Genomic DNA, 26,225 nt, shown 5'->3' with positions numbered 1-26,225 from the left:
AAGCACAGCAGAAATTAAGGAATAACATGATCAGATGGGAAAGTAAGGCAGAAATGAAGGAACAATATAATCAGGTGGGAAAACACAGCAGAAATTAAGAAATAATTGAATCAGTGGGAAAGCACAGCAGAAATTAAGGATTAGTCTAATCAGGTGGGAAGAAAGCTCAGCAAAAATTAAGGAATATTGTAACCAGGTGGGAAAGCACAGCAGAAATTAAGGAACAAAGATAATCAAGCTTTACTTGTTATACTTTTAAGAGCTGGAATTGCAATGAGCCCCTTGGATGCACTGAAGGTTTCTGTGTTTATCTGAAGTGTGGGAGCCCTGAACCCTGCAGATCCTGGGGATCAGCCCCTCCTGCCCGGCTCCCAACTTTGCCAGAGAGATCCTGAAATCCAGCACCCAGAGACAGGCTGGGATTACACTGCAGAGGTGACCTGGTCCTGTCCTGCAGGATTTGTACAACTGGAGGTGAGATGAGCTCCCACAGGGCAGGACCCATATCCCCAATCCCACACTACAGCCTGGGACCATTTCCCTTCCTGGGAAAGGGGAACAGCAGTTTATTGCACACCCTGCATTTTCTGTTTTGCTGTATCACATCCTCTGAACAGAACAAGCAGATTCTCAATTTTATTGCCAAAGCTCTGCTTCCTTCTGGGCTGGCCCTTTCCCTCCAGGTGGGATTAGCTTGTCCCTCTACAAAAACCCCAACAACAAACCCCAAAGTTTTAAAAAACCTCCAAAACACCCCTTTTTTTCCTCTATTTTCCCCAAAGAGCCCCTGTAAAGATTTTCAAGAGAATGAAAACCACCAGAGGAGTTGCTTCTACAAGAGGAGAGCACTCAATAAAGAGTTACACATTTGAGCACTTCCATCCAGCTTAAAGACACATTTTGGGACAAACTTTACTATGGGGAGAATAGAGACAAGTGCTGAGAAGACAAGTCCTGAGTAGTTTCAGTGCAGGAATAAACACCCACTCTCTGCTTTCTTATCCAACAACAAATAAATTAAAAAGAACAAGTGTCAGAGAAAGATTCAGAGCAGAGTAACCTCATTGCACAAATTAATAACTAGAAGAAGAATAAATAGCATTTGAAATTCAAATTAGAGGCACACTGCAACACTGTCCCCAAAAAGGAGGAAATCCTTTTGTCAATGTGACAGCGACAGGCGCTTGAAGTTGTGACATCAACGTTTGCAGCACAGAAATCCAAAACTGAGAGCAAAGATTTCCCTCCCTTGGTGCCTTTCATTCTGTGCCAGAGCCCTCTTGGAATATTCCAGGCACCAGGGAAAGCAATGCCCTCAATTTGTAAAATACAAAGTGTACTAAATAAATATTTGTAAATCCACTTTGTTGCTGTTAGGGGAGGAAGTGGCAACAAGATGCTCAAATTTATCCCCCAAAGCCAACCCTGATTTAATGAACTGTTCAAGTTCAGAACCTCCTGCCTTGTCTGAAGCAGAGAAATTTGTGGGAAATAACCCAAATCCCCCTTCCTTCCCACGCCCTCCTCCCAATAAACTGCTGGGATTTGGAAGCACTTGGTGCCTGAATTCTTCCCCAACCATCAGGAAAATCAAAACCTCCAAGATTTGCTGAACCCAGTTCCAGCATCTCTGCCAAGAGCTGGAAGTGAAACCTGGTACTTTCCTAATTCCCCATTAGACTAAATTCCCCATTTCCTAGAAATCCCTGGCTCTCCACACCAAATTCCCAGCACCTGCCAGGGCCTTTCCAGCAGAATTCCTGCTGTTAACACAACTGGAAAGAAAAGTTTTCCTTTTTTTTTTTTTTTCTCTCTGATTTTTCCTAACCACCTTGGTTAAGATCTAACTCCAAACTCTGCAGCTCCAGGGATGATTTGTACATGGAAACATTCCCTGACAATATTTCCAACTTGTTCTGCTCCAAGAAAAATTGTTTAAAGTTCCAGAGGGCCTGTTATTCCTGTGTGACTCTGGGGCTGATCTCTGTGCTGCTGAGGCCAGAATGCCAGCAGGGATGGCAGGGGGATAAACTGGGCTCCCAGATTTCCCAGCTGCCCAAAAATCCAATTCCCTTTTCCTCAGACTGAGTCATAGCAGGAAAATATTCCTTAAGGAAGGGTGACTTCCAGGAAAGGGGTTCCTTAAGTGTCCTCAAAAATGGGTCTTGAGATCAGAGACAGCTCTGCAATTATGGAACTCAAATCTATTAAAAGCAGCTCCTTGGAGGCAGGACTCTGCATCCCTGCCTGGGATAAGGAAGCCAAACATGGAATAGAGATCCCAGGAACTATGGGAACTCTTTATGAAGGTACAGTCAGGAAAATATTTAAACATTTAAATTTTTAATAGATTTAAGTCATTGGATTTTCTTCTAAACTGCATTTCCAAGGTATTTCAGGTATTAATTAGAGAACTTTAATGATGAAAACAGAACAAAAATTGAGCATTTTTATTACATCTCAAATCTTCCTGTTTTCAATATTCCATTGAAAAGCTGAGCAGGAATGACCCTATTTGTGAATTAAGGGGTGACAGTGACCTGGAGTTGAATACAACTAAAAATAACTCCTGGTCAGTGGGAAAAATGAAGAGACTGAGGGGTGAAGGAGTATTTTTATTTTTCTTCAGATGATTCATTTTTATGAGTTCCTGCAGCACACAGGATCAGTAGGTGGACACCCCACACTGGAATTTCACAGGTGGGAGATGGGAATGGAGACCCAGGGCAGGGCACAGGGGGGTGGGAGCCCCTTTGCTCCCCCTGGGGTGATGGATTCCCCCCTGGCCATGTCCCTGTGCTCCAGATCAATCCCAAACTGCAGATCCTGACCCCACCCCTCTCAGGAACTCCAGGGAATTTCAGGAGAGCCATGAACCACTGGCTAAAGCTGCATTTTTAAACCACACTGACAAATGCTTGTCCAAAATACTGAAAATCACAACTCAGAGCAAACAATGTCTCCCACATCCCCAGAAAGCCCCAGAGCCAGGAACAAACATCCTCTTACCTCAATCATTATATGAAAGGCGTGCTTGCAGAGAGGGAAAAAACACAGGCAAGAGAAATTACTATTTACACCAGGAATGGGATGTAAAAACAGCTTAGAGGAGACAAAGTCAATTATTTGTGAGTTAATGACAGGAATATTCACAGGGACAGCAAAACTTTCCTGTACCAGAAACACATCATTTAAAACAGCAAAGAAATCCAGCACTGTTAGTAAAGGAAAATGGGGATATAGAAAATTAACTGAATTATTTTATAGTGACATCGAGAAACGTCCATTGAGCCGTGTTACTACAAGCAGAGCAGAAACACGTGGAATGTGGAACTTCCAAAGGTGAAATTCCAAAGGCTGGGATGCGAGCCCGTTCCCTGCAGTGCTCCCGCTGCCCGCCAGGGGGCAGCGCCGCACCAGCGAAATCCCAATTCCAATCCCAATTCCAATCCCAATTCCCAATTGCCACTGGCCCGGTTGGAATGGAACTTGATCAATGAACGGCACCGCGGCTCTGGGCTCCATCACCCACCCTGATCACACATCCCGAAACAGAGGGGCAGCTCGAACACTCTGCACCCAGCAGGTACTGCCAGAGACAAATCACACCAGTAAAGATTCCTCCAAACAATCCAGGAGGAGTTCACAGACCATGGAACAAAACCCAGGCCAAAGTCATGGATAATGCTCCTCCTCCTGCACTTTGCACTGGGAGCACTGCACAGCATTCCCAGAGCAGCTGTGGCTGCCCCTGGTCCCTGGGAGTGCCCAAGGCCAGGCTGGATGAGCCAGCCTGGAACAGTGGAAGGTGTCCCTGCCATGGCTGGGAGGAGTTTTGAGTTTCTGTCCAACCCAAACTGTTCCAGGATTCTGTGGCTCTTGCACCTGAGCCATGTTCTTTGTCCTTTACACCTGGATGGGATGGATGTTGGAAGAGAGGGATTCAAGGCCCTGTTTCCAGCTGCCATCCCCTTCTCCCCTCTGCCTCCAGACAATTCCCATTCACCAAATAATTAATACCAGATTAATATCAATAATTAATCCAGGAGGATTCACTGGAGAATGGAGCTATAAACCTGTAACAGAACTTGAAGCATTGGGATTCACCAGAATCTCCTCCTCCTTTGGTCAGTGCAGCTCCAGACCAGAGCAAAATCCAGCCCAAGAGGCTGAAAGTCATTTTTTTCCCCAGGAATATTCATTATTAAAGTTCTCCAGCTCCAGAGAACTATGGAAATTCCTCAGCAATAAGCAGAAATATGTATGAATTCAATCTTTGTGCTCTGACCATAGTGAGGAACTGCAAAAATGAAGCTCTGAGAAATGAGCCCTCTCCCAAACCTCTCACTCCTCCCTGGAGGGATCAGCTCTCCCCAAACACTGATAAATTCCACACACAAACTTTACAGAGATGTATTTATGCTCATTAACACCTCTGGATTATAAACCAGTGTCCTCCCCTTCAGCCACAGAGCATCACCTCAGGCTCCCAGCAGAAATCCAAGAGGCAGCAGTTTAAGGGTATCAGGCTACAAAAGAAATGCAAATCTGAGATTTTTGTCAGGAATTAACTCTGACAAATAAAACCCCCCCTCAAAAACCCTGTCACCCACACAAATGTACATAAACACACTCACTGCTGTTGATGCTGCCTGAAAACCAACTCTAATGGCTCTGTTACAATATTTGTAAGCAATTAGACCAATAAAAACCTAAGCAGTGTGGGGTTTTCCCAAAATTTGGGCTGCCCACAACCATTTTCTGATCTGTAAAAGCTGCACTTTGGGTGTTTTCACACAAATTCTTCCCTCTGTTATAGATTTTAACTTGGATTCTATTAGGGAAAAAAAAGAGCTTGAGTTTCAGGCTCCTCACCACTCCCTGCACATTCAGGGGTACATTTGCAGTAACTTTCCAATCTCCTTTCCCATTTCCTATAAGCACCTGGCTTCTCCCTGGGTGTGTTTTTCAAGTAGCCATTAATCTTCCCAGGTTTGGATTCAATCCTTGAAAAAAAACCACCTCTCCCTTGCATTCTTCCAGTGTTGAAATGTTTCTATTAAAATATCTTTAACAACAACAAGAAAAAAATATGTGGCTTTTGGAAGACCAAAATGGGAAAAACGTGAACACCTGATTCACATTCAAATATTTCAAACACCAATCTGATTCTTTTGATGAATTTTATCAGATGGTGAATTTATGTTTGCTAAATCAAATAGAAATAAGGAGACAGAACAGTTCTTAAGTGTTTTCCATACACACAGATGTATTCAGCAAACATGGGTTTGTTAATAACTCATTGGAGAGCACAGAAGTGACAGATTTGATGGAATTTGACAGCTTTCACTGGATAGTTCCCCACACAGCACAAACAAGCCAAGACTAATTGTCCTTTATGTCTTGTTACAGGTTCAAACATTTCTTACTGAGTATTTCTTGCTCTTTTTCCCCTTTGCTCTCTAATCTTTTACTTATCACCATTTCTTTCTAATTCTTTCACCATTTCTCATTCTTCATTGCTTATTCCTCATCCATCCTTTCATTTTTTCCTGGAAGTTTGCCACCAGGGCAGCAGCTCTGTATTCCCATGGTTTCTGGGAATAAACCAAGGAAAAATGAATATCCTTTATCTGGATCTCACATGGAGCAACCCCTGGTTTTCCTGCTCTCCATTCCACCACTGCCACACAAAGATTTAAACCAAATCCATTTGCCTACAAACTACACTCATGCCCCAATTATTAAATATACTATTAACAGATTAATTGCACACATATTTCAGAGTTTATTTGTTGTTATAAAGTTCCCAATACTTTCCCTCCCTTCCTGCTTCCCCTGTCTCCTGTTCCAACCAGCTGTAATCAAATTTCAAGTGGGAACCACTGCTCTGCTGCATAAGGGAGAGTGTTTATACATTGGATTTACATAATAATTCTGGGTAGTTTTTCAGGCAGAAGTGGCTTTTCCTGACTTTCCACATGAGCCTTAATGCCTGTTCACCACAAGATAGGAAAATGTTGTTGCCCCACAAGTAGCAAGGTACATTTATCCCAAAGATACAATCTGAGCATGAACACAACAGCTAATTATCCTATTTATTAAAAACTTAGTTACCCATCCTGCCCCAAACACAGCTCATCCAAGGGAAAGACTGCAGCAAAAGGAGGGAGAATCAGAATTCAAGTTCTTGATACTCCACATGTATTTAACATTCACTTGCTTTTCTGTGGCTTTATCCATGACTTAATTTCTTTAGGAAGACAATCCCACGCTGGAATTATCCCCACAATTAGCAGTTATGAATTTGATCTCCCAGCAAAGACCACTGGGTTGATGTAAAGTCCCAAATCCATAAAATGGGAGCTGGATGAACTAATTATGCTGACAGATTGCAGGGAGTCTGAGGAGCTGCAATCCTCTCTGCAAGGACAGCAAACAGACTTTTTTCTTCTAAATTATGTTCTTTTCATTTGGCAACAACATATGGCCACTGCCTCTCCCCAAATTCCTCTTATCTATTACTGCAAAACTGAAACCAAAACACTTGAGTTATCAACCCCAGGCAATCCTGCTTCCTGCAGCACCCCTGAGTCAAGCAGCAGCACTGGAAATATCCCAGGAGCTGGAGTACAGAGCACAGAGATCAGTCCTTGGCAATCCTACCCAAAATAACAAGAGTTTTCATTTTATTCACAAATAGCATCACTGTAGGACAGGTCATGTACCCTTGGTCACTCCACTGAGTTAGAAGCTCAAGTTAATTCCTACTGCAAAAATTCAAATAATTTCTCTCTTCATTTCCACAACCACATTTTTTTCATCTTTCCTGCTTTGGTCTCTAGAATTTCCGTTTTAACTCTTTCCATAAAAGCCTCCTAATCTCAGTTGGATCTCCAGACAGTAAGTGAAGGAAGAGGAATTCCAGTGCTAGCACCAATTCCAGCTCCAGGATCAGCTAGAGCCTCCCAACAGCAGGAATCCCACACACAAGAGTCCCAGGAGGTTTGTTTGGATGCACAACTCAAGTGTGGAGCCCACAACCTCATCCTTTGGAAATAAAACACAAACACCCCTAAAACTGAAACGTTTCAAGACAAAACAGAAAATACATAAACAAGGAAAAAGATGACAAGAATCACAATCCATGAGCTGAGCTATGCCCTGGACTTGAGCTTGAGGATTTTAACATTCCCCATAACTGAAGCTGTATCCCAGTTCCAGGCTTCCTTAAAAACAGCTCATCCTCTCTTAGCTGCTATTTTCTGGCCAAGATGAACTGGCAAATCTCTTTTTGTTTCTAGCTAAGCATTACAGCTTAGCCCCCAACACCCCTTCACTGTGTCTTTGCCCTCTGTGTTCAGTTTTTCTCCTCCCAAACAAACAGATGCATAAAAACATGAAGTAGCTGCTCATATATTCATCAAAGAATAATTAACAAGGCTGTTTAAGTAAAGCTTAATTCTCTGCTTTAGGGGAAAGCAAGCGTTAGGACCTTGAAATCAGGAGGGCAACAGAGACCAGCCATGAGACAGATCCCCCTCAGGAGTGGTTTGGCCCTTAAAAAACCCCAAATGCTGCAGCAGGGACTCACCTGGGTGGGAACAAGCACGGGAGGATAGGCCAGCTTGTGGTGTCTGTACATCCAGAAGGAGAAGAGCACAATCACTGCAATTCCCATGATAGGCACCAAGGAGTAGAGCAAGGTGTTGAACAGAGGTGGCTTCGGTGTAACAGGATTGGAAGTTGCTGAAGGGAAACAGAAAAGGACACAGCTTTTAGGGAACAAAAGCAGGCAGTGTTTGAAATGTGCAGCAGGCTGATTTTCTAACAGCTCCTGCCATCATCACAGCAGGCTCCCAGTGCCTGATTAGCCAGCACAAACTAACACCTGGTTAAAAGGCAGCACTTTGGAAAGCAATGGGAATAGCTCACATCCCAGATTCACACTTCAGCACGCTGGAATTCTGGGCCTTTAACTCCCAGCAGCCTACAGGGGGCAAGGGGTGTTTGTATTCCCAGGGACTGCAAGAATTCCTCACCCAATGAATGAAAACCAATCAATACAGAGATTTAGCACTTCTGTGCTGGGCTGGAAGGAGGAGTTCTCCAGGTTAAGCCACTTCCACATGACCCCAAAAAAGGCTCTGCAGAGGCAGGAGCTGCTTCCAAGGCAGCCACAGCCCCCCTGGGGCCAGAGAGGGCTCAGGAGAGGAAGAATGTCAATTATTGCCTTAGCAGCATCACTGACAAAAATGACAACAATATCTCCTGGGTCAACAAAGGCTATTTTAATCTCGCAGAAAATGTTCTTTCATTTCATAAACAACTTCCTCTGGCTATTTGGTACATGAGACATTTGCTGTTTTCAGTTCAGTTATTAACATCACACTTTTCCAGCAGATTCCTGACTGGAAGAAGATAGGCAAGAAAAATCAAATCACCTTTTAGGTGGTGTTTTTTAAAATAATTATTTGTTAAGTCTGGCTAATTTGGTTGTCTTTCAGAACCACAGAATATGCTGAGATGGAAGAACCCACAAGGATCCTGTGAACTGGAGGAAATTCTTTTCCCCTTTATTAGAGGCTACTGTGTCCACTTAGAGAAATTCAAAAGGTCCAGGTGGGATAAAGAGGATTTTTGGAAGAAATGGAGCATCCCCAGGCTGGCACAGGGATACAGGGATGAGAAGGCTTTTAGTCCAACAATTTACACCCTTACAGGAGCTTAACCATATAATTAAGATTTGACAGTAAATTCTTTATCTTAAACCAGGCATTTGGTTTAGATTATCCTTCCTTTTTTACCCTTGAAAAGAGATGAAGTGCCTTTTATTTATTTTACAGGAAAGCACCTAAGTGGAATAAACAAATTTGCGTCCCAGGGATCAGGGCTGAGTATTCCACGATTTTGAGGCCAAAATTTCCAGGTTTTTGGAGACAGAATTCCTGGGATTTTGAGGCAGGAATTCCCAGGCTTCGGGTCTTAAAATTTCCAGGATTTTGGGGCTGAAATTCCCAAAGTTCCCAAAATTCCCAGAGTTTTCAGGCTGAAATTCTGACAGTTCAAAGCTTGGAATCCCAAGGTTTTTGGGGCCAGAATTCCAAGGGTTTGACACATAAAATTGCCAGGATTTGGGGGCTGAAATTCTGAGGATTTTGGGGACTGCCTGGGGATGCACAGAGCTCTGTGAGGAGAGGCAGGGCAGGACTTTTGGAAAATTCTGATCAATTGTGAGCAAGCAGCAGGAGGAAGATCCCTGTCAGGAGGAACTCACGCTGTGTGACCTCCATCTCCGGGAAGTAGAAGAAGCGCTCGTTGCACATGTTGCCCTCACAGCAACAGAAAAACACCTCAGGGCTGTCCTTCTTCTCTATGCAATCATTCCTGCAGGAGACAAGAGCAAAAAGTTCATTCATCTCCAGCTGGGTTGTCTTTGCTCTAAAAGAAAGATGTGCCCAGCTTTCAAATCTCCAAAGTGAACTTTGTTCAGTAAACCGTGTAATGCATGACCAAAATAACAGCTAAACATAATGAAATAAATTAAATTTTGGTATTTTATATTGCAAGGAAATTTTATTAAAACAGAAATATACTTTGGCCATTTATAAGATGAAGTTAAAGAAAAGCACCAGCAGGACATTGAGGAGCAGTTCACAAGCTAGATTTAAACAGGACAAGCAAGTGATCAAACAAGGCTGGAGATAAGTGAGAAGGAAAATTTTTAAATTTTATTATATTTGTAGAAAAAAATGATAAAATTTCTACAATCTCCTCTGCCTACATAATGCTCAGGGACAGGGCTTATTTCATTCCCTGAATTAACTGCAGGAATGGCTTTCCTATTAATCTTCTGCTAACAAATAAGCTGAAACTATTCCCATCAGGAAAAAAAAAGCAGCAACCAGGAGCCAACCTGACAGCAGAACTGGAAAAGGCTGAAGAAATACTGAAGGATTTTAAACACAGCTGAACATTGTCAAGGAGGTTTTGGGCTCATCTTCAAAACTTGGGGTTATTCCCTAGAGCCAGCTCTTGCTGTCACCCTGCCCTGTGACTTCCAGGAACATTTTCCCTTTGATGTCCTGAATCTGCTGCTGTTTGGAGTCACCCCCACAGCTCCCAGAGCAGCAAAACCACCCCACACTGCAGAGATAAGATTTGGGCTGTTCTGGACAAACACAGCACTGTGTGTGATTAGCACAAGTTACTTAATGAGGACTTACAGTTACTCAGTTTCCAACTCCTTCCTTCCTGCAGTTGATTTATTCTTTCTATTTCTTTTCTTTGCTCAAGAAAGAATTTAATCTCATGATTTCAGGATTTTTTTTTTAGATTGTGGGACGGAGCTTTAAACTGTCATTAAAGCAAAAAACATCCTAGGATGGGGGGCAGCTTGATTTGGGAGAAAGGACTGCAAGGCTTTCTTCTAAAATTTCAACTTTTAAGAAACACAAAGGAAAACTGCTATAAAATATTGCTGAAATAATTCCTCAATACTTTTAAATGATGATCCACTGTGGATCTATTTCTTAATTCTCTGTCTTCCCAAATAATAAATGTTTTGGGCCAATAAAACCCAGTGGAGTATTTAAAAAACTGCAACACCATTGCTTAAGAGAGTCACGACCTTTATTCAGTCAGCATCTAACAAACCCCTAGTCCTGCTGTTACTGCTCGTGGGCTCTTTCTGGACCATCTGTTATCAACAAAATAACTGGAAATTTAGAATATTCTTAGAGCTGCCATTGAGCTTATTAATAAACTGCCAAAATACTTCCATGATCTGATAAATTGCAGAGACAAAGTGCTGACTTTCCAACTCTAAAGACTTTGGAAAAATCAACGAGAGAACTTTGCATCCTGGTTGCAATAATTTTATTTACACTGTTTGGCATTACCAAGGCACCACAAAATCTATTATTTATGGACTAAAAAAGAATAAATGAAACACCTGGGTGTTTTTAAGAAGGTAAAGCATGTTATTCTGCAAACAGACAATGTACTCACATGGAATCTGGTCCCTAAATACAAGCAAGCATCTAAAAATAAGATAATTATTCACAGACTCACTTGTATCAAGCCGTGGTTGTGGAGGGGATGACGTAGAAACTATGGAGAGGCAAAAGAGTTTACAATGACAAATCAATTTCAAAACTTCCTAGGAAAACTCACCTGTCATAACAATTGATGTCATCCAGCCAGCAGCCTTGCTTCACAATTTCAATGGATCCAGAAATATTCTTCCAGGTAGCAAAGCAGTGTCGCCTTTTATCTTTGTCACCATAGCAGGGCTCGATGCCACTGCGATTGGTTTTGTCCTTCTCCCAGTTAGCGTTGTAGAAGATGCACTCCTGTGTTTCTGATCTGCCCAGGATGGCACCTGGCAGGGATGGGAAGCACAGTTAAATAAAATTCTGCAGGATCAGGTATATGAATAAATGCTAGCTGTATAAAAATATCATTTGCTGCTTGTACCAATGTGCCCTGTCTCCCCTCTTTTTAATAAAGGGAGAAAACATGTAAAGTTCAGCAGCATTCCAAGTGTTGAAACATAAAACAAAGATCTTCTGTGAAGTCAAACAGTGACTTGCATAACTTAGCAAGATTTGCAGAAACGAAGAACAAGTCATGGCAATACTTCTCCATGAATAGCAATAGCAGAGAAAATTTAGAATGCTGAGCAGTGAAGATTTAATTAAAATATTCGCCAAACCAGGAGATTTAGCCAGAAAAATTCACCAAAAGGCATTTGTGCTTCTTATTTTGTTACAGGGGCCAAAAGAGCAGGGAGTTAATCTCAGAAACCCAAAAAAAAAAGCCAGGAAGTGTTTAGGGGCAAGAGTGAATCCCAGAATGGTGTGGGTTGGAAATGACCTTAAAGATCATTTAGTGATCTAGGAAACCTTTCTGGGATTCTGGTGCAGAGAACTTCTGAGTTAATGGGATATAGAACACCAGCCTGGCTCCTGCAAAGGTGAAGGGTTCTTGGGAAGCAAGACTGTTAACAAAAGACAGGAAGTGAGCAAGAAGTGCCTTTGATTTCTGTTTTTTCTCTTGTCAGACACTGCCCAGAGCGTGCCATTAATCTCCATGGAAGCTCCACCATTTAACATGCATTAGAACCATGGGAAAACAGAGAAGGAGCTCGAGGAGCTGGAGAATCAGAGGATGCCAAAGGGTTTGCCTGTATTTATCTATACATTCAGTATTTTTTAGACATTACACTGCACAGCACACTGAAGACCAGACTGGAATAGAAAAGGTTCCTCACAGCAGTTTTTTATGCATTTATTTGCATCACTCACTACCCCCCTTACCCATATTGACCCAGCAGCCATTCCTGCACATTTTCCAGCAGAATGAGGATTATTCTACCTGAGCCTTGCTGCAGCCCTGGGAGAGCAGCACAGGAGCCAGAGCTGAGCCCATCCTGAGCATCCCACCTTGCTCCTTCCCAAAGTTCTGCCTGTGAAGCATTCCCAAAATAGGCAGGAGCTGGTGGATCAATGGGAGAGGGGCAGGAGCCAGCTGGGAACGCTGTGAGGGGCAGCCTGGGAACCATTATATTCCTTGTGCTGCCATGGCCTGACCTTTACAACTCTCAGCTATGGCAAGAAACAGATGAGGCAACAGATTGAACAATTTGGTTCTGTCAGTGCAATAAAGCAGAAGTCCTGGATTTCTCTCACACGTGCCATTGCTTTTCTCTCCTGCCAAGCTCAGCTTTGAAGGACCACAGACAAGCTGAATTTTATAAAATTCAGGAACTGCAGTAAAACTAACTTTGCATAAATATTCTCCTTATTCCTGTCTTCTTTATAGTCAGGTTTTCTTATCCATCTGTTTTTTAATCCAATAATGCTCCAATCAGTGACTGGCAGCAGTTGCTGTTGGTTTAATGACCTTGGATCTGGCTGGGGCTTCTCACTTGAACGGGCACCTGCAATAGGTCTGGCCAGACTGACCCAGGCTTGGACAGACCTGGACAATTCTGGATTAATCCTTCAAAGCAGAAAGGCAGGAACATGGTGGAAGAAAGGCAAGAGGAGAAGGGGAACCACACACAGAAGGCAGAGCCCTGAGCCCATCTGCTTCCAACCAGCTCTGCCACCCCCTCCACAGGGATGGAGCTCCCAGGGGAGAAGGGCAGCTGGCATTTACAGCAAAACAAATTTATTAGGTAGAGCCAGTTCCAAAGGAACTCCTGTACCCATTCTGAGTGCACATGGAACTCAGAAACCAATTCCTGAATCTTAAAAAGCAAAATGATGCTGCTGAAAGAAGCCATGAGCCAAACTCCAGCAGTGTCCTATGGGTGGCACATGAGGTCTGAAAACTTGGGTGGAAAACACATTGAGAAAGCAATTAAGTACAGAATAGAGTTTAGTTTGGGCATATTAAGTCAGATCCCACTGGATATCTGTGTATTCCCATCCCAGTGCTGCTCTATCCTTCACACTCCTGCCTATCCAGGAAAGCTGCACTGAGGGAACAACAATTGAACTTCTGAAGCACTCTTAGTACAGGAAAGAGTGGAATTGGGAGCAATTCTATTAGAGAGTACACATGCAGCCTGGAAAAGCTCACCTCAGGGAAGCTGGAAGCACTGGCTGCCATTTTTTAATCAGAAAAGAAAAAAACATAAAAATATACCAAAAAAAGAAAAAAAACCCAACCCATTTTTATAATAAAAAGGGGCAAACAGTGCTCAGCTCCTAAGGACTAACATGGCCTTAATTGAGGAAGGGATCACTGTGAAAAGATGCTGGATGGAATAGGAATTGTCTCTTACAGAGACAAAAAAAGGGCAGAAACTCCTGGGAGCTCATAACCCAGCATTATCCACCACACTAAAACTGAGCAACACAAGCCCATGGTCTGCAATGCAGGAATGGTTTCCTGATACTTTGTCTGAGATGTGATAATGATCATCTCCCTCCTTTTCCAGGGAAGACTTCAACACTTCCCACGTCCTACCCTCATTCCCAAATCCTGCTTTTGCTGCATGATTAGTTGGTGACACCATGTAAAGACACAAAGGGCAAAGGGAACTCAATCTGTGATCTCTCACTGCTTTATGAAATGTAACAACATTTTCAAGCTGAAGTCATGAAAATTGATGAAAAGCCTACAAAGATTAGTTTGATGGTGCCAAGGAGACTTTTTTTTTTTTTTGCTATTCCCTAGAAAACTTCCAATATATAAAAGAACTAAAGGGTGAGGTTCAGTCTGGAAGATACCTCTGCCTGTAGCAGAAAGGTTACTTAAATTTGGTTATATTTAAGATGAATTTGAACTCTTTAAGTACTGAAATACAAGGAATGGAGCAGTTTATTAGAATAAGCCAGCAGAGCAGAGAAGCACCACAGGGACTGAATAATTTCTAGATAGAATGGCCCATTCACCACAATATCAGAATTGTAACACACTGTTCTAGAGGAGCAGAAAAGAACAGAAAATGCAGCATAAATAGAAATAACTTGGGGAAAAAACCTTCAGTTGCTGCACAGGTACCTTTTTCAAGTACTTCCCCATATGTGTTATTCTATTTGTTTCCACAGTGATCTCAAACACTTTCTAGCCCTACAAATATATCTAAGAACAGACTACAAATATAGACTAAAAAAGCCCAGCTTTGATGTTCCTGCAAGCAGGAAGCAGGATTTTATCATTCTCTATTTTTTTCTGATAACACCCAGGGGAATGTTTCTCAAAGGAAGAAGAAAGAAGTTATTTCCAACCTAATAAAGCAAACTGAGCTCCAAGAGAAAGGATTCTGTCCTCCTTTTACATGCCACGATGTCCCCAAACTTATTTTGTTGATTTTAGACTAATATTAGTCCTATTATCACTGTTCTCAATGCTCCCAGGTCAAACAAGGACTGTACTTCAGATGAGCTGAGCCAAAGTACATTCATTAAATCCAAACAGAGCAGCAATTAACTCAGGCAAGGCAAGAACTGCAAAAAAGATAAACAAGGCAGTGAAATAACAAATCACCTGCACTGCTGCCACCCTGCCCTGTGAATATTCCAAATTTAAAGATTAACCTAATGCTCCAGAAAGCTGCTTTCTTTTTTCTAAAATAGTCCTTAGAAAGAAAAGAGTTTGCACCTTGAACAGGAGTAAATTTGGTAAGCTTTAGTGTAGTTTTGTATGGCAAGAGCTGCATTTTTCTCCAGGATTATAGTGGGGGGAACAATAGGAAATGTGTATTTGCTAAGATATCTCATCACATACTTGGAAAATATTTCAATTTTTTTGCAGTTCACACCTTTTCAAAATCGAAAATTTGTAGGGATGAGCCTGCCATGGAAGTATGAAATTTTGTAGCTGAGATAACACTTCTGAAAAAGAAGAAGAGAAGAATCCAGTGCTGGAAAACTGAAGGGTGATCAACCCAAAGGCATTACATAGAGTGGAAATATGGAGGATGATGTCACCTAAAAACAGGGAAGAGAACTGAGAGTGAAGAGGGGGAAGGTGAGAGGAATAATATCTGCATTGTTAAAAAAACCTTTGCAGCCCCTGGTTTGCTTGGTGGACAGTAACAAAAAAAACCACCTTTTTTTTTTTTACTCTGAGTCTTCTGGACTTACAGTGTGGAAAATAAATCAGCTGCTCTAACCACTTGATGATGTTATTTTACATATATGGATATATCTTGGTTATATATGCATGGTGCTCTTGCTGAAGGAAAAAAAAAGCTGGAATTATTTTTCCAATGTGTTCTCTCAGTCCCTCCCAGCAGCTTGTGCCATTGATAGAAGAAATTAATAATGCTGAAATGGGATTTTATAGAGAGCTTCCATTTTCTGCCTTGTACTTCCAAATATCTTATTTAAGCCCAAATTTCAGGAAGTGGGAAAACCCCCAGATCTCTGGTGCCCAAGTTTTCCAGAATCCTTCCAGAGCAAAAACACGTGGCAGAAAATGGAGAAAAAGGGTCACAGGCCATCTCTGTTCTTTAGGTAGAAATTCAAGTGCCACTGAGAGAGAAAGATTGTCATCCTTTGGGAATCTCCAGAGACTTGGAGTTAAGTGTTATTTTTCACACTCCCTGACTTCAAGGGAACACAGTAAAACACAGGCTGATGTTTTCAAGTTCAAACATGCCACTGCTGTCACTGTGAGGTGTGAGCAGCACACAGCACAAACACCTCCCTGCCTCTGCCTGGTGATTTTTCTAGGAGAAAAAAGCTCAAAAGATCCTGGAAATTGTCAGATTTGAGGCACAGCCTGAGGGCTGCACTCTTCTCAGGTACTGGGCAAATGTCCCCTTCCTGGTACCATAAAATATCCCAATATTAGTAACACAGGGATCAAAACTCAAAAGTTTAAATTCTACAAGATCAGATGTTGGAAAAAAATAAAATAGGGCGAAACAAGCACTCACACAAGAAATACCCAGTTCCTAATTTGGATTTCCTCCTCTCCACAGTGCAAAACCCCAAACACAAAGAACAATAAGGAGAAACCTCAATTAATTTTTTGACATTAAAACCTGCAAACTGGGGTTCTGCTGCACCCTGATTATCTTGATTATCCAGCTACTCCTGGCTCTGGGAAGCAGCTGCCCAGGAAGGAGCCAGGGATTCTCTCCCATTGCACAGGGGAGTGACACCATTTCCACATGGAGTCTTGGAATGCTGTTATTAAATAAAAAAGAGGCCCTTCAGCATTGAAGGCACCAATTAAGCACCTAAATAAACCACCTAAGGACACACAGGCTGGATCAGGAATTATGAATCGTTCTCAGGGATGAGTCTCATGCTGGTGGTGGCAACCAGCAGCATTTCTATTTTGGGACCTGCCAGGGAGTTTCCCTGGAATGATCTCAGATACCTGTCAGAGCTGTTCCTCTGACTGAGAATCCCAAACCCAGAGGAATCCTGCAGCTCACCAGATATGGGGATTTCCTCTCAGTAACACCCAGTTGGGAATCCCAATGGATTTTGGATCAAAATTATCTCTTTTTTTTTGAGCTGGTGTTTGTGGAGGTTCTTCTCTGAGCTACAAAACTTTCTGAGAAGTTCCCAATTATGAGCTATGAAACATTTCTTCAATGGAGGGTTGAAAGTCCTGCAGCCTCATGAAGATGGGAAATTTGAACATATTAATCACTTCATTAAAGAGCATTGGGAAAGCTTCATTTTAGATGTCAATTCTAGCTGTCTTCAAATTTCCTTCTCTGGTTAGGCTGCAAGAGAAGATCAGGAAATGACATTTTCTCCAACCCTCCTTCTGTGCTGTTTGTGTCACACATCTTCCAGGGTGCTGTACAATACCACCAGTGTCAATATTTCACCTGCATTTATAAGGACAAATAAGGAGTCTCCTCTTCACTGACTCCTTCCTGACCCCTCAAAAACATGCACAGAAGAGTTAATTCAGGCTAATTACAAGAAATTATTCTACCTTTTGGTTCCCAAATCAGTCAAGCACAATGCAAATGTAACAGTTTGACTGCAAAGCAAACAGAACCACACACCAAGTCAAACAAAAACACAGTCAAGACATCTAAGAGGCAAGCATCCAACTCCACATTTGATGTTTCCTCCACATGATATATCCAACCCCCACTTCTTTTTTTGTCTTACAGGACCTTATGTAACTATTTAAAAGACAACAGGACCAGTGTGATTCTGCCTTCAACTCAGCTCTCCAACAAATCTCTCTGTGGGTGTCGTGTCCCACTCAGTGCTATTGCAAGCAAAAACACCACCCAGTTCTCCTACATGTGCTGATCAAGCTTCTTATTTACATCCCAATTCTTTAGCCATTGCTATACTTCTCCTTTTTTTTTTCTGTGGTTACAACCAAAACCTCAGCCTAAATATACTTACAACCAGCTTCGTTGTTTGCTTTTGGTCTTTTTTTTTAATTTTTAAAGCATCAGATGTATCTTTTTCCTTCAAGCTAGCCCAGCAGAATTCCCAAGTGCTGAGCTCATGGGCTGGAGCTGGATGGTCAGTGCACATCCAGACAAGCTCCAGCTGCCCTTGTCCAGATGGCAGCTAAAAGGAGGAGAGACAGGTCCCACATTTGTGTAAACACACAGAGGGATTACCTGGGAGCTGCAGGCAAACAGGATAAGTGCAGGGGAAAAGGCAGAACCCAGCACTGAAAAATTCAAATCTTTAAATGCTCCTACTCCACTGAGCTGGAAACTTTCCTTACCCCTCCCAATTCTCCAACTTATTTATGGACAAGCATCACACTGAGCTTCAGTCTTGATTCCACACAGCCCATGATCCTGGGGTTTTGTATTTTCATTTTCATTTCCCCACCTCATCCCAACAGGACTTCCCAAGTTCATCCTGCTCACCCACTTGGCCAAACTCCAGCCAGGACTTCAGCCATTCCCAAGGATTTCTCTGGGGTGGATGTTGGGTTTGTTTGCTAGGAAATACTCCTGCAGAAGCATTTTGGGATCAGCTGCATCACTGAAGGATGACACTGGCAGCTCGTGGTGTCTGCTCTGATGCAAGAGCCCAGTTTGAGAAGCATTTTGGAGCTGTAGCACAATCAAAAATCCCACTGAGCTGTGCAGCCTCAAACAGCTGAACTGGCACAAATGAGTGGAAGTAATTCCTTCCTTCAGCCACTAAACTTAAAATAAATGTCAGGCTGCAGCATCACACATCTGAGTAAATACCTATCAGCATAGAAATGCTAATATGTTTGTGACTGCTGAACTCTCTTCCTAGAGCAAAACATCTATATAACCTCCAACTTGCTGGATCTGTTTAATTCCATTTCTACTGTCCAGTCCTGTTGAGATCAAATTCCAAACCTTATCTACACAGAAAGAGTTTTAAAATTTGTGTCTTTGTGCTCTGAAATCAGTGTTGATTATATTTAAGAATCCAGCACAACTGCCTCTTTACCTCCAGCTAAAGTGGCTGTCACTTGGAATGGATTTTCTTTGTCCCCTCTCAGGCTGCCTCGTTTTGCTCCCTGTGCCAGACTGTAATCTGAAGATTAGGTGAAAAAAAATCCCATTTCTAGATCTTGAAACAACCATGTTTACAGACAGAACCACTGTTGACAGGCCAGCACATCCTCTCCAAAGCCAGCTGTGCCAGGCCCCAGCTCCAAAGACAGCACCAGGGCTCATTCTCAAAAGCAGATCCTGGCACCTCTGAGGGAGGGAAGAAAAGAGAACAAAGACTTTTTTTGTCTCAAGTTTCTTCTTCTGGATTTGTTTTCAATGGGTTAAGGGAAATCCAGAGTCCAACTGCCTTATGGAGTCTTCATTAAGTAAATGTTTTCAGTCATAATTTAAATGCTCATCATTTAAAACCCCATTATCACCTTTTCATGCTCCAAATCCACTCCAAGTGAGCTTTTCCTCAGGAAGGGAGAACTGACAGATTTCACTAAAAGTCACTATTTTTACTATTTTAGTCTCTGTTTTCACAGAGAAAAAATTTGGATATAAGTGACCAGTAAACTATAAAAAAAATCATTTATTTAAGATTGAGAAGAAGAAAACAGCAATGGAACAACAAAGCAACTTCCTCATGCACCTCAATAAAAACCTATTTTCTGTTCAATTTTTCTAATTTTTATGGATTCTCATGAAGCTGATTTTGCTATCCACTTGTCCTCTTTTTAAAAATGTTATTACTAATTGTATCCAGAAAAGCAAGATGGACACCCAAAGGAACAAATCCAAAAAAAAAGAAGCATTTCAAGATCAAAAGGAGGTTATTAAAGTCAGCATAATACATACCAAAACTTAACTCTTCTTGTATTTCTTATCAGAGCTTTAGGAACAACTGACTGGAAAGGGGAGCAATTTAAAATTATAATTTTAAAACTCTTTTCAGAGCATAACTCTGTAATAGGGACTTTAAAAATATGCTACATATTGGCCACCCAGCACATTTATTATCATTAAAACATCAAATGCAGCCACTCCTGCAACAGCTGCTTTAAATAAATCAGCCCTGATCTAACATGAGAATCAAATCAATACAAAAATAATCCAGGACAGTGGGGTTTATTTCTCTTACCTGCCTAAAGCACTTACAAATGGTTTATGTTTCCATGTTTGGTGTTTTTCTTAAGATAACACCTTATTAAAAACAACTGCAGTTCAGTTCTAGCAACCTGTAAATGATCTCCTCATTCCTTAAAATAAAAAATTTGGGGGATTTAAATACATACACACACACATATATATATATATCCTACCAACAATAAGTAATTCAGGAAAAAATTCAACTAGGAAAAAAAAAGGACAAAATATTCTTATTTCTGGTTCTGTATGAGTAACAACAAATTTGATGTCAATCTACACCATCTTATTCAACAGCACAAAAATACCTTTTAGAGACTCAGGGTTATTGCTGGAATTATATCTATGAAAAAAAATTAAGATATGTTTTAAAGGTTTTAAGCATGTAAACATTTAAAAATAAATAAATTGAATTAAATCTCATTTAGGAACCATTCACACAAGCTTAGGGGATTGCAAGTCAACAGCAGCATCACTGTTTGTTAGGAAGAGTATCCAAAATCACACTAAACAGTGCTACTGGATATTTGAATTTTGGTAAAACACCCCCTGATTCTACAGCCCACAACTAACACAGCACAATAATCCCAAACTATTTCAGTTTATAGCTTGCACTTCAATGAAAAATCTGCCTTCAAGTGTTCAAATGAGCTTCATTTTTTTTTTTTTTTTTAATTTTTGCTTCATTTCACTTTGCAAAAAAGCCTAGAAAATCCATTTGTTACAAAAATGTTGCACCAAAACTTCAGTGTTAACTTTCCAATGTGCTGATTTGGAATATTAAGGTAATTTACAGGAGTTCTGTTAAGAACTGACTCTCAGGAGGCCCTGCACATATCCCAACCACACCAGGATCTATATTTAGAACAGCAACTCCAGTTCAACCAGTCCCTCAGTTCTGTACTGGGTGATGCTTTTGAAACAGGGGCAATCCAGATCTGCTGGCTGAGACTTGCATTAAAATATTTTCTTTTAATTCATTTTCCCCCTGTTGCTGCATCAACATTCAGCCAAGATTACAGATCTCCAGAATGATAACCCAGTTGTAACACAAAAATACTATTTTTTGCTACAGAACTAAAGAAAAATAAATTTTAAAAAATCACACATCACTGCTAAGTCACAACAAAGCCAAAACAGCTTTAGCATTTCATAAAGATCAGGGAAAAAAAAAAATTAAGTAATGACCAAACACAGAGCAATGCACAACTCACTGACTCCTATAATGGATTTCCAAGTGGTTTTTGACAGCTAAATATTATTTAACTTATTGTCTGGTTACTTCTCCATCGTTTTGTGTATTGGATGATCTCATGGAGCCCTGTTCCCAAATCTGGATTTGAGACACCACTGTGGTCTAGAAGCTACAAACATTTTCTAAACTGTAACCAACAGACTGGGATAAAGCACTCAGTGGAGGCACCAACAAAAACTGAAATAGAAAACAAACCCCATCCAAATTTAATATTTAATGGAACTACCCAAAACTGACCAACCAACAAATTGCTTTAGTATTAAAAGGTTTACCTTCATTTCAAATTTCCCCATAAAATACATCAACTTCTCAAATCAGCCCTAAACAATCTTGAGGAATAAATAAGGGAATAAACAGCAAATGTGAGTATTTCAGATCTTGGAGAAATCCCTTCAGCTGTACTTGGTGCACACAAATGAGTTGCTGCCCATCTCCCTGAGCAGGCACAGATTGAAGACCCAAACAGAGATCTGAGGAACTGCTGCCACACAGAACTCAGAACAGTACCTGATCAAATGTGCTTATTTGGGTACTTGGCTGCTTCTGACCCTTTTCCAGAGCCTGAAGCAATCCAGCTCCATCCTGCAGAGTGGGGAGGGAGGGTGAAATCAGGAAGAAGGATCTTGCTGGAGCAGAAAGCAGCGGATATTCCAGATCACTGTATCAGAGCTGCCACAAATCCAGCTGAGTGCAGCACAGGATCAAAGCATCCTCCACCTTCCCTCAGATCTGCCTCCAACAGCAGGGGAAAAACCCACTCAGGGCTCACCTGCTTCCCTCCCTGGGAGTTCAACATTTGCAATCACGTTTGCTGCATCTGAAATAACCCAAAGGACTCTTTAAAGCCTTTCAAGATACAAAATACCCATTTTTGCCACTTGCTGAACGTATCCAAATGTGTAATTTTTCCAGCAGCTAGAGATGATACTGAATCTCTTTCTCTACAAACAAATACAGATACAAAAAACCAGTTAAGAGACTTTCTGGCATTCAAGAAAGGAAGATGATAAATGTAATACAACCAGTTTTAATCAAGATCAAAGCTGTAGGAGAATGCAGACAGACAGTCTAGACTGCTTTACTTTGAAAGCCTAAGCATATAAAGCAACATCTGCAAAGAACATTAATCACATTTAGTCCACAATCTTATCACCTCCCAAGCAAGCAGAAACAACTTTTACTTAAAAGTCATATGCTTCTATGTGACAAGCATTTTTAATTATCTTTAAATTAGATATTTATCACTGATTGCAAAGCTGTTCTGTTCACTTTGAAATAAGCTGATGTAATTTGAAATACACTTGGAGAGCTCCCTGGACAAAAAATGGAATAAAGTATTGGTAAGGAAGCCTGGTGAACAGTAACAATTATTTTACACCCTGGTATAGAGTGGGAATTCTCAAAATATTGAATTAAGTTCTGGTTTGCTCCTCTGCATTTCAGACCATAACTCAGCAGGCAGCAATAGAGTGAAAAATTTTCTGTAGTGTTTTCTTTAGCTTTGGGAAATGACTTGAGAATATAAATAACCAGTTTCTTTTCAATTTTCTTTGTATAAAAAAAATTTATCTCGCTCCTACATTTTAGAGGGGAATTAAAAATTGGAGAGATGGTGCATCTCTACCTATGGAGTATTTATGTGATAATACATATCTTTTGATACAAAAGCAATTTATTCCTTGTTTACCTTTGTTTATTTTGTTTATATTCTGGTCCATTGTCCCTTAAGATTTTGCCTACTCACTAGCAATCATTTCATTTATTTTATTATAAGTGTCTTGCATTAAAGTTTTCCCTTCTGCCAAGGTTTTCATACAATCTACCCTTCGACAAGAGCCTGGCAGAGACAAACTCACAAAAAAATCCATCATCTTACAACCCTGAGGCAACAGCTGTGAAAATTTACACCATTATAAACCCACAGAGGCAAAGAACAAAACTGGGAATTTCTGCACTGGGCTCAGCTTCTCCAGCAGCCCCACATCCCACAGGAGAGCTCGTGAAACGCAGCAGCAAACCCAAAATTTATGAGTCTTATTCAAAAATCTCCGTGTTAAATTCCTCAGTTCAGAGCAGACAGAGTGAGCAGCCTCCCCTGCATCAGGACTCAGTGAAAATTTGGAATTTTAGGATTTCTGCTGGTACCTTTCAGTTGGAGATCCCCTCTGTTTTCACCGACCATCCCGCTGCTCCTGGCTCCACACAGACTGAGATCCTCTCCAGAAATTGATAGACAACAAGATGATTCCTGAATGCCTTTTTTCCCAAATCCTCCCCAGTCTGTTGACTTTGCTGCAGAGCAGAGATTTCCCAGCAGCAAAGCCCCAGTAACTCATCCCACACTCAACAGTGGAGATTTCACTGAATTTCCATGGAAAAGCACCTGGTTTGTTCTTCCTGCACAGGCAGCAGCATCCTCCTGAAGCTCTGCAGTTCCTGGAGTGCTGGAGTTCATCTGCCTGAGCTATTTAAAGAATTTCCTATCTTTAGGCCTACTGACAACACTTTTTTTTATTTTTTAATGTAACTTTAACCTCCCACAAAAAGCAGTTTAACAAAGGGAGACTCTGCACACCTTCTGAGACTCCTACACCTGTGGAAATTGGAATGCTTGGAGAAATACCCTCATATACCATGAGTTAAGTTCATTTTTCTTGGTTTTATTTTGTTATTTAACTAGGCACCTTATATAGCCACACCAAGACAATCTATTTTCTGGCCAATTTTCAATTTGCTTATCTGATCAATTCCACCACGATTTTTAAAGTTAAAACAAAATACAAGTATTTAGGCAGAGCAGGAAGTTTTAAAGAGCTGCAAAATTTTAATGAGGTAAATTTGACAGAATAACTAGAACTAGACAGCTGCTTTTAAAAAAGCAAATAAAATTTAGTTTCAATCCTAAATCCAGCTACATGAACTTTAAATTTTATTATCTCATCTCATGGAATGAACCACAATGGCCTAGGAGAAATAACACTGTGGCTATTTAAAGACAAGGCAAGCTCTCACTGAACTTCCAGTGGAAACCAGAATTCCAAAGTCCATGGATGAATCAGGGAACTTTGTGTACGTGACACAAGAAAACAACACCACAAACAAAAGCTTTAGGGCAAAAGCACTGCACTTGCTACTACAAGATCATTTGTCTTCTAAATTTAGATAACAATTAAGAAAATGTTATCTAGTGACCTGAAATCTGGAAGGCACTTTAGGATATGATTTTGACCTTCTTGTTCTTCTTCAAGAACACATTTAAAGCCAGAACATGAATGCTGTTACTCCATTTAAAAGCCTCTTGACACTTGACAAAGTAACAGCCTGAAGTCTGACAATTAAAACTCCAAATTCCACGGCAATAAAAGGCTCAAGAGGGTTCCCTAAACACGTTTTCCACAGGTACTCCCCATGCCCAGAGGCAATGGGGTGAATCTCTCCTGCCTCTCAAAGATAAGAGGACAGAGATGACTGTGGATATATGGCATTAGTTTATTTGGGAGGGACCTGCCAGACAGGTGATCTGCTATCACATCTTTAAAAACACTCCCAGGAAATTACCAGAACATCAGTGAGAGAGGAAAATGACAATTTTTAAGCTATCCTGCATGAAAGATTACAAAAAGACATTTAAGCTACAATTCTGCCTATTAATGCCATTCTCTGATAAGCATGAATTCCCCAGAAGTGAAGTGCTTCCAACATGCAGGATTCCCTGAAAATAGCATTCCACCCACTGCACGTGGAGGCAGGTGAGTAAGAGGCAAGGAAGGATCTCTTCATGGAATCTACCAAGGGATAACACCCACTAAATATGATGAATTTTGGATTTCACAGCATTTTGGAAAATCAGACCAGCCTGGAGTACCCTGTGTTAAGCAAGGCTTAAGAAAGCAGCTATTCAAGAAGTTCTTTTAGCAGCACATGGTAAAAAGATAAAGAAACTTTTCAGGGTGTGGGAACCAGAAAAATCAGAATTTTAACTTCAAAGTTATCAATGCAGGAGTCTTAATACCACGGGAAATAAAAAAAAAAAAAAAATTGTACTTGAACAAGGAGTAGAAATGACATAAACTCATTTGGATGTATTTTGCTCAAGCACTGCTGATAAAGAAGCAGCAGAAGCAGAGGACTCAAGGCATGAGAAGAGCCCAGGAGCCCGAGTTTGGATCAGCCCATATCACTGCCATGTCTCACTGTGCCTGAAGTCACCCAGAGCAGCCAGCTGAGAGCAGCACCACGTGCCACTCGATCTGCTGACAGGGGATGTTGCAGGCTGGCTGAGTGTGAGAGAATTCAGCCATGAACCCAGCCTGGGATGGATCACACACACTCAGAGGGGCAGATGCCCTCCCTCACCCCACTGCTCAGCCCCTGCAGGACCCTCCCCGAGGACAACGCAAGGGGAAGCAGCACGAATGACAAGCACAGCTACAATTTAACTCTACAAAAGCAGACGGTGAGCGGAGCTGAGCTGAGTGAACTTTGCACGGGCTCACAGGGCTGATCCCACCCCCTCCCTGCTGCCACACCGGCCCCAGCCCGAGGAATCCCGGCGCAGGGAGGGGAGGGACCGCTCCCTTCCAGAGAAACCCAGAGTCACACTCCAGGGAACCTCCAGGGCAAGGGACACCGTGTAATGGCAGCTCTGGAAACTTCTGAGGCTACAACTGCTGTCCGGCTTGGAAGAGATGAGGAAACAAATGTGTGCAAACACATGAGGTGTTGAAAAGCACAAATAGAAGGTTGGCATAGTTTTAATCTGAATTGTCCTTCTAAGGAGAATTTTGAAAGCATCAGACAATATGAAGTGTGGGGTGAACTAGAGGCTTTTGGCAGCAGTGTTCAGCAATCAGGAATTATTTCATCTGGAAGTTCCATCCAGACTCAAGTTTAATCACCTCTGAACAAACTATTCCTCCCTGAATTTGTCCATCTGTGAGA

General features: G+C 41.5%; 1 protein-coding gene across 1 annotated transcript in view; it reads right to left on the bottom strand.

Annotated features, from left to right (window-relative positions):
• ACVR2A (activin A receptor type 2A) overlaps positions 1 to 26,225 on the bottom strand; it is a 48,761-nt gene that overhangs the window by 7,479 nt on the left and 15,057 nt on the right. Inside the window, exons 2-4 of the mRNA XM_056496812.1 lie at positions 11,176 to 11,383; positions 9,278 to 9,387; positions 7,595 to 7,749 (exon numbers count right to left, since the gene is read on the bottom strand). Of these exons, the coding sequence (XP_056352787.1) occupies positions 7,595 to 7,749; positions 9,278 to 9,387; positions 11,176 to 11,383 (473 nt within the window). The remainder of the gene's footprint in view (positions 1 to 7,594; positions 7,750 to 9,277; positions 9,388 to 11,175; positions 11,384 to 26,225) is intronic.

This window comes from Oenanthe melanoleuca, chromosome 7 (genome assembly GCF_029582105.1).
Source record: "Oenanthe melanoleuca isolate GR-GAL-2019-014 chromosome 7, OMel1.0, whole genome shotgun sequence".
NCBI classification, from domain to species: Eukaryota; Metazoa; Chordata; class Aves; order Passeriformes; family Muscicapidae; genus Oenanthe; species Oenanthe melanoleuca.
This window is presented reverse-complemented; position numbering and strand designations above follow the sequence as displayed.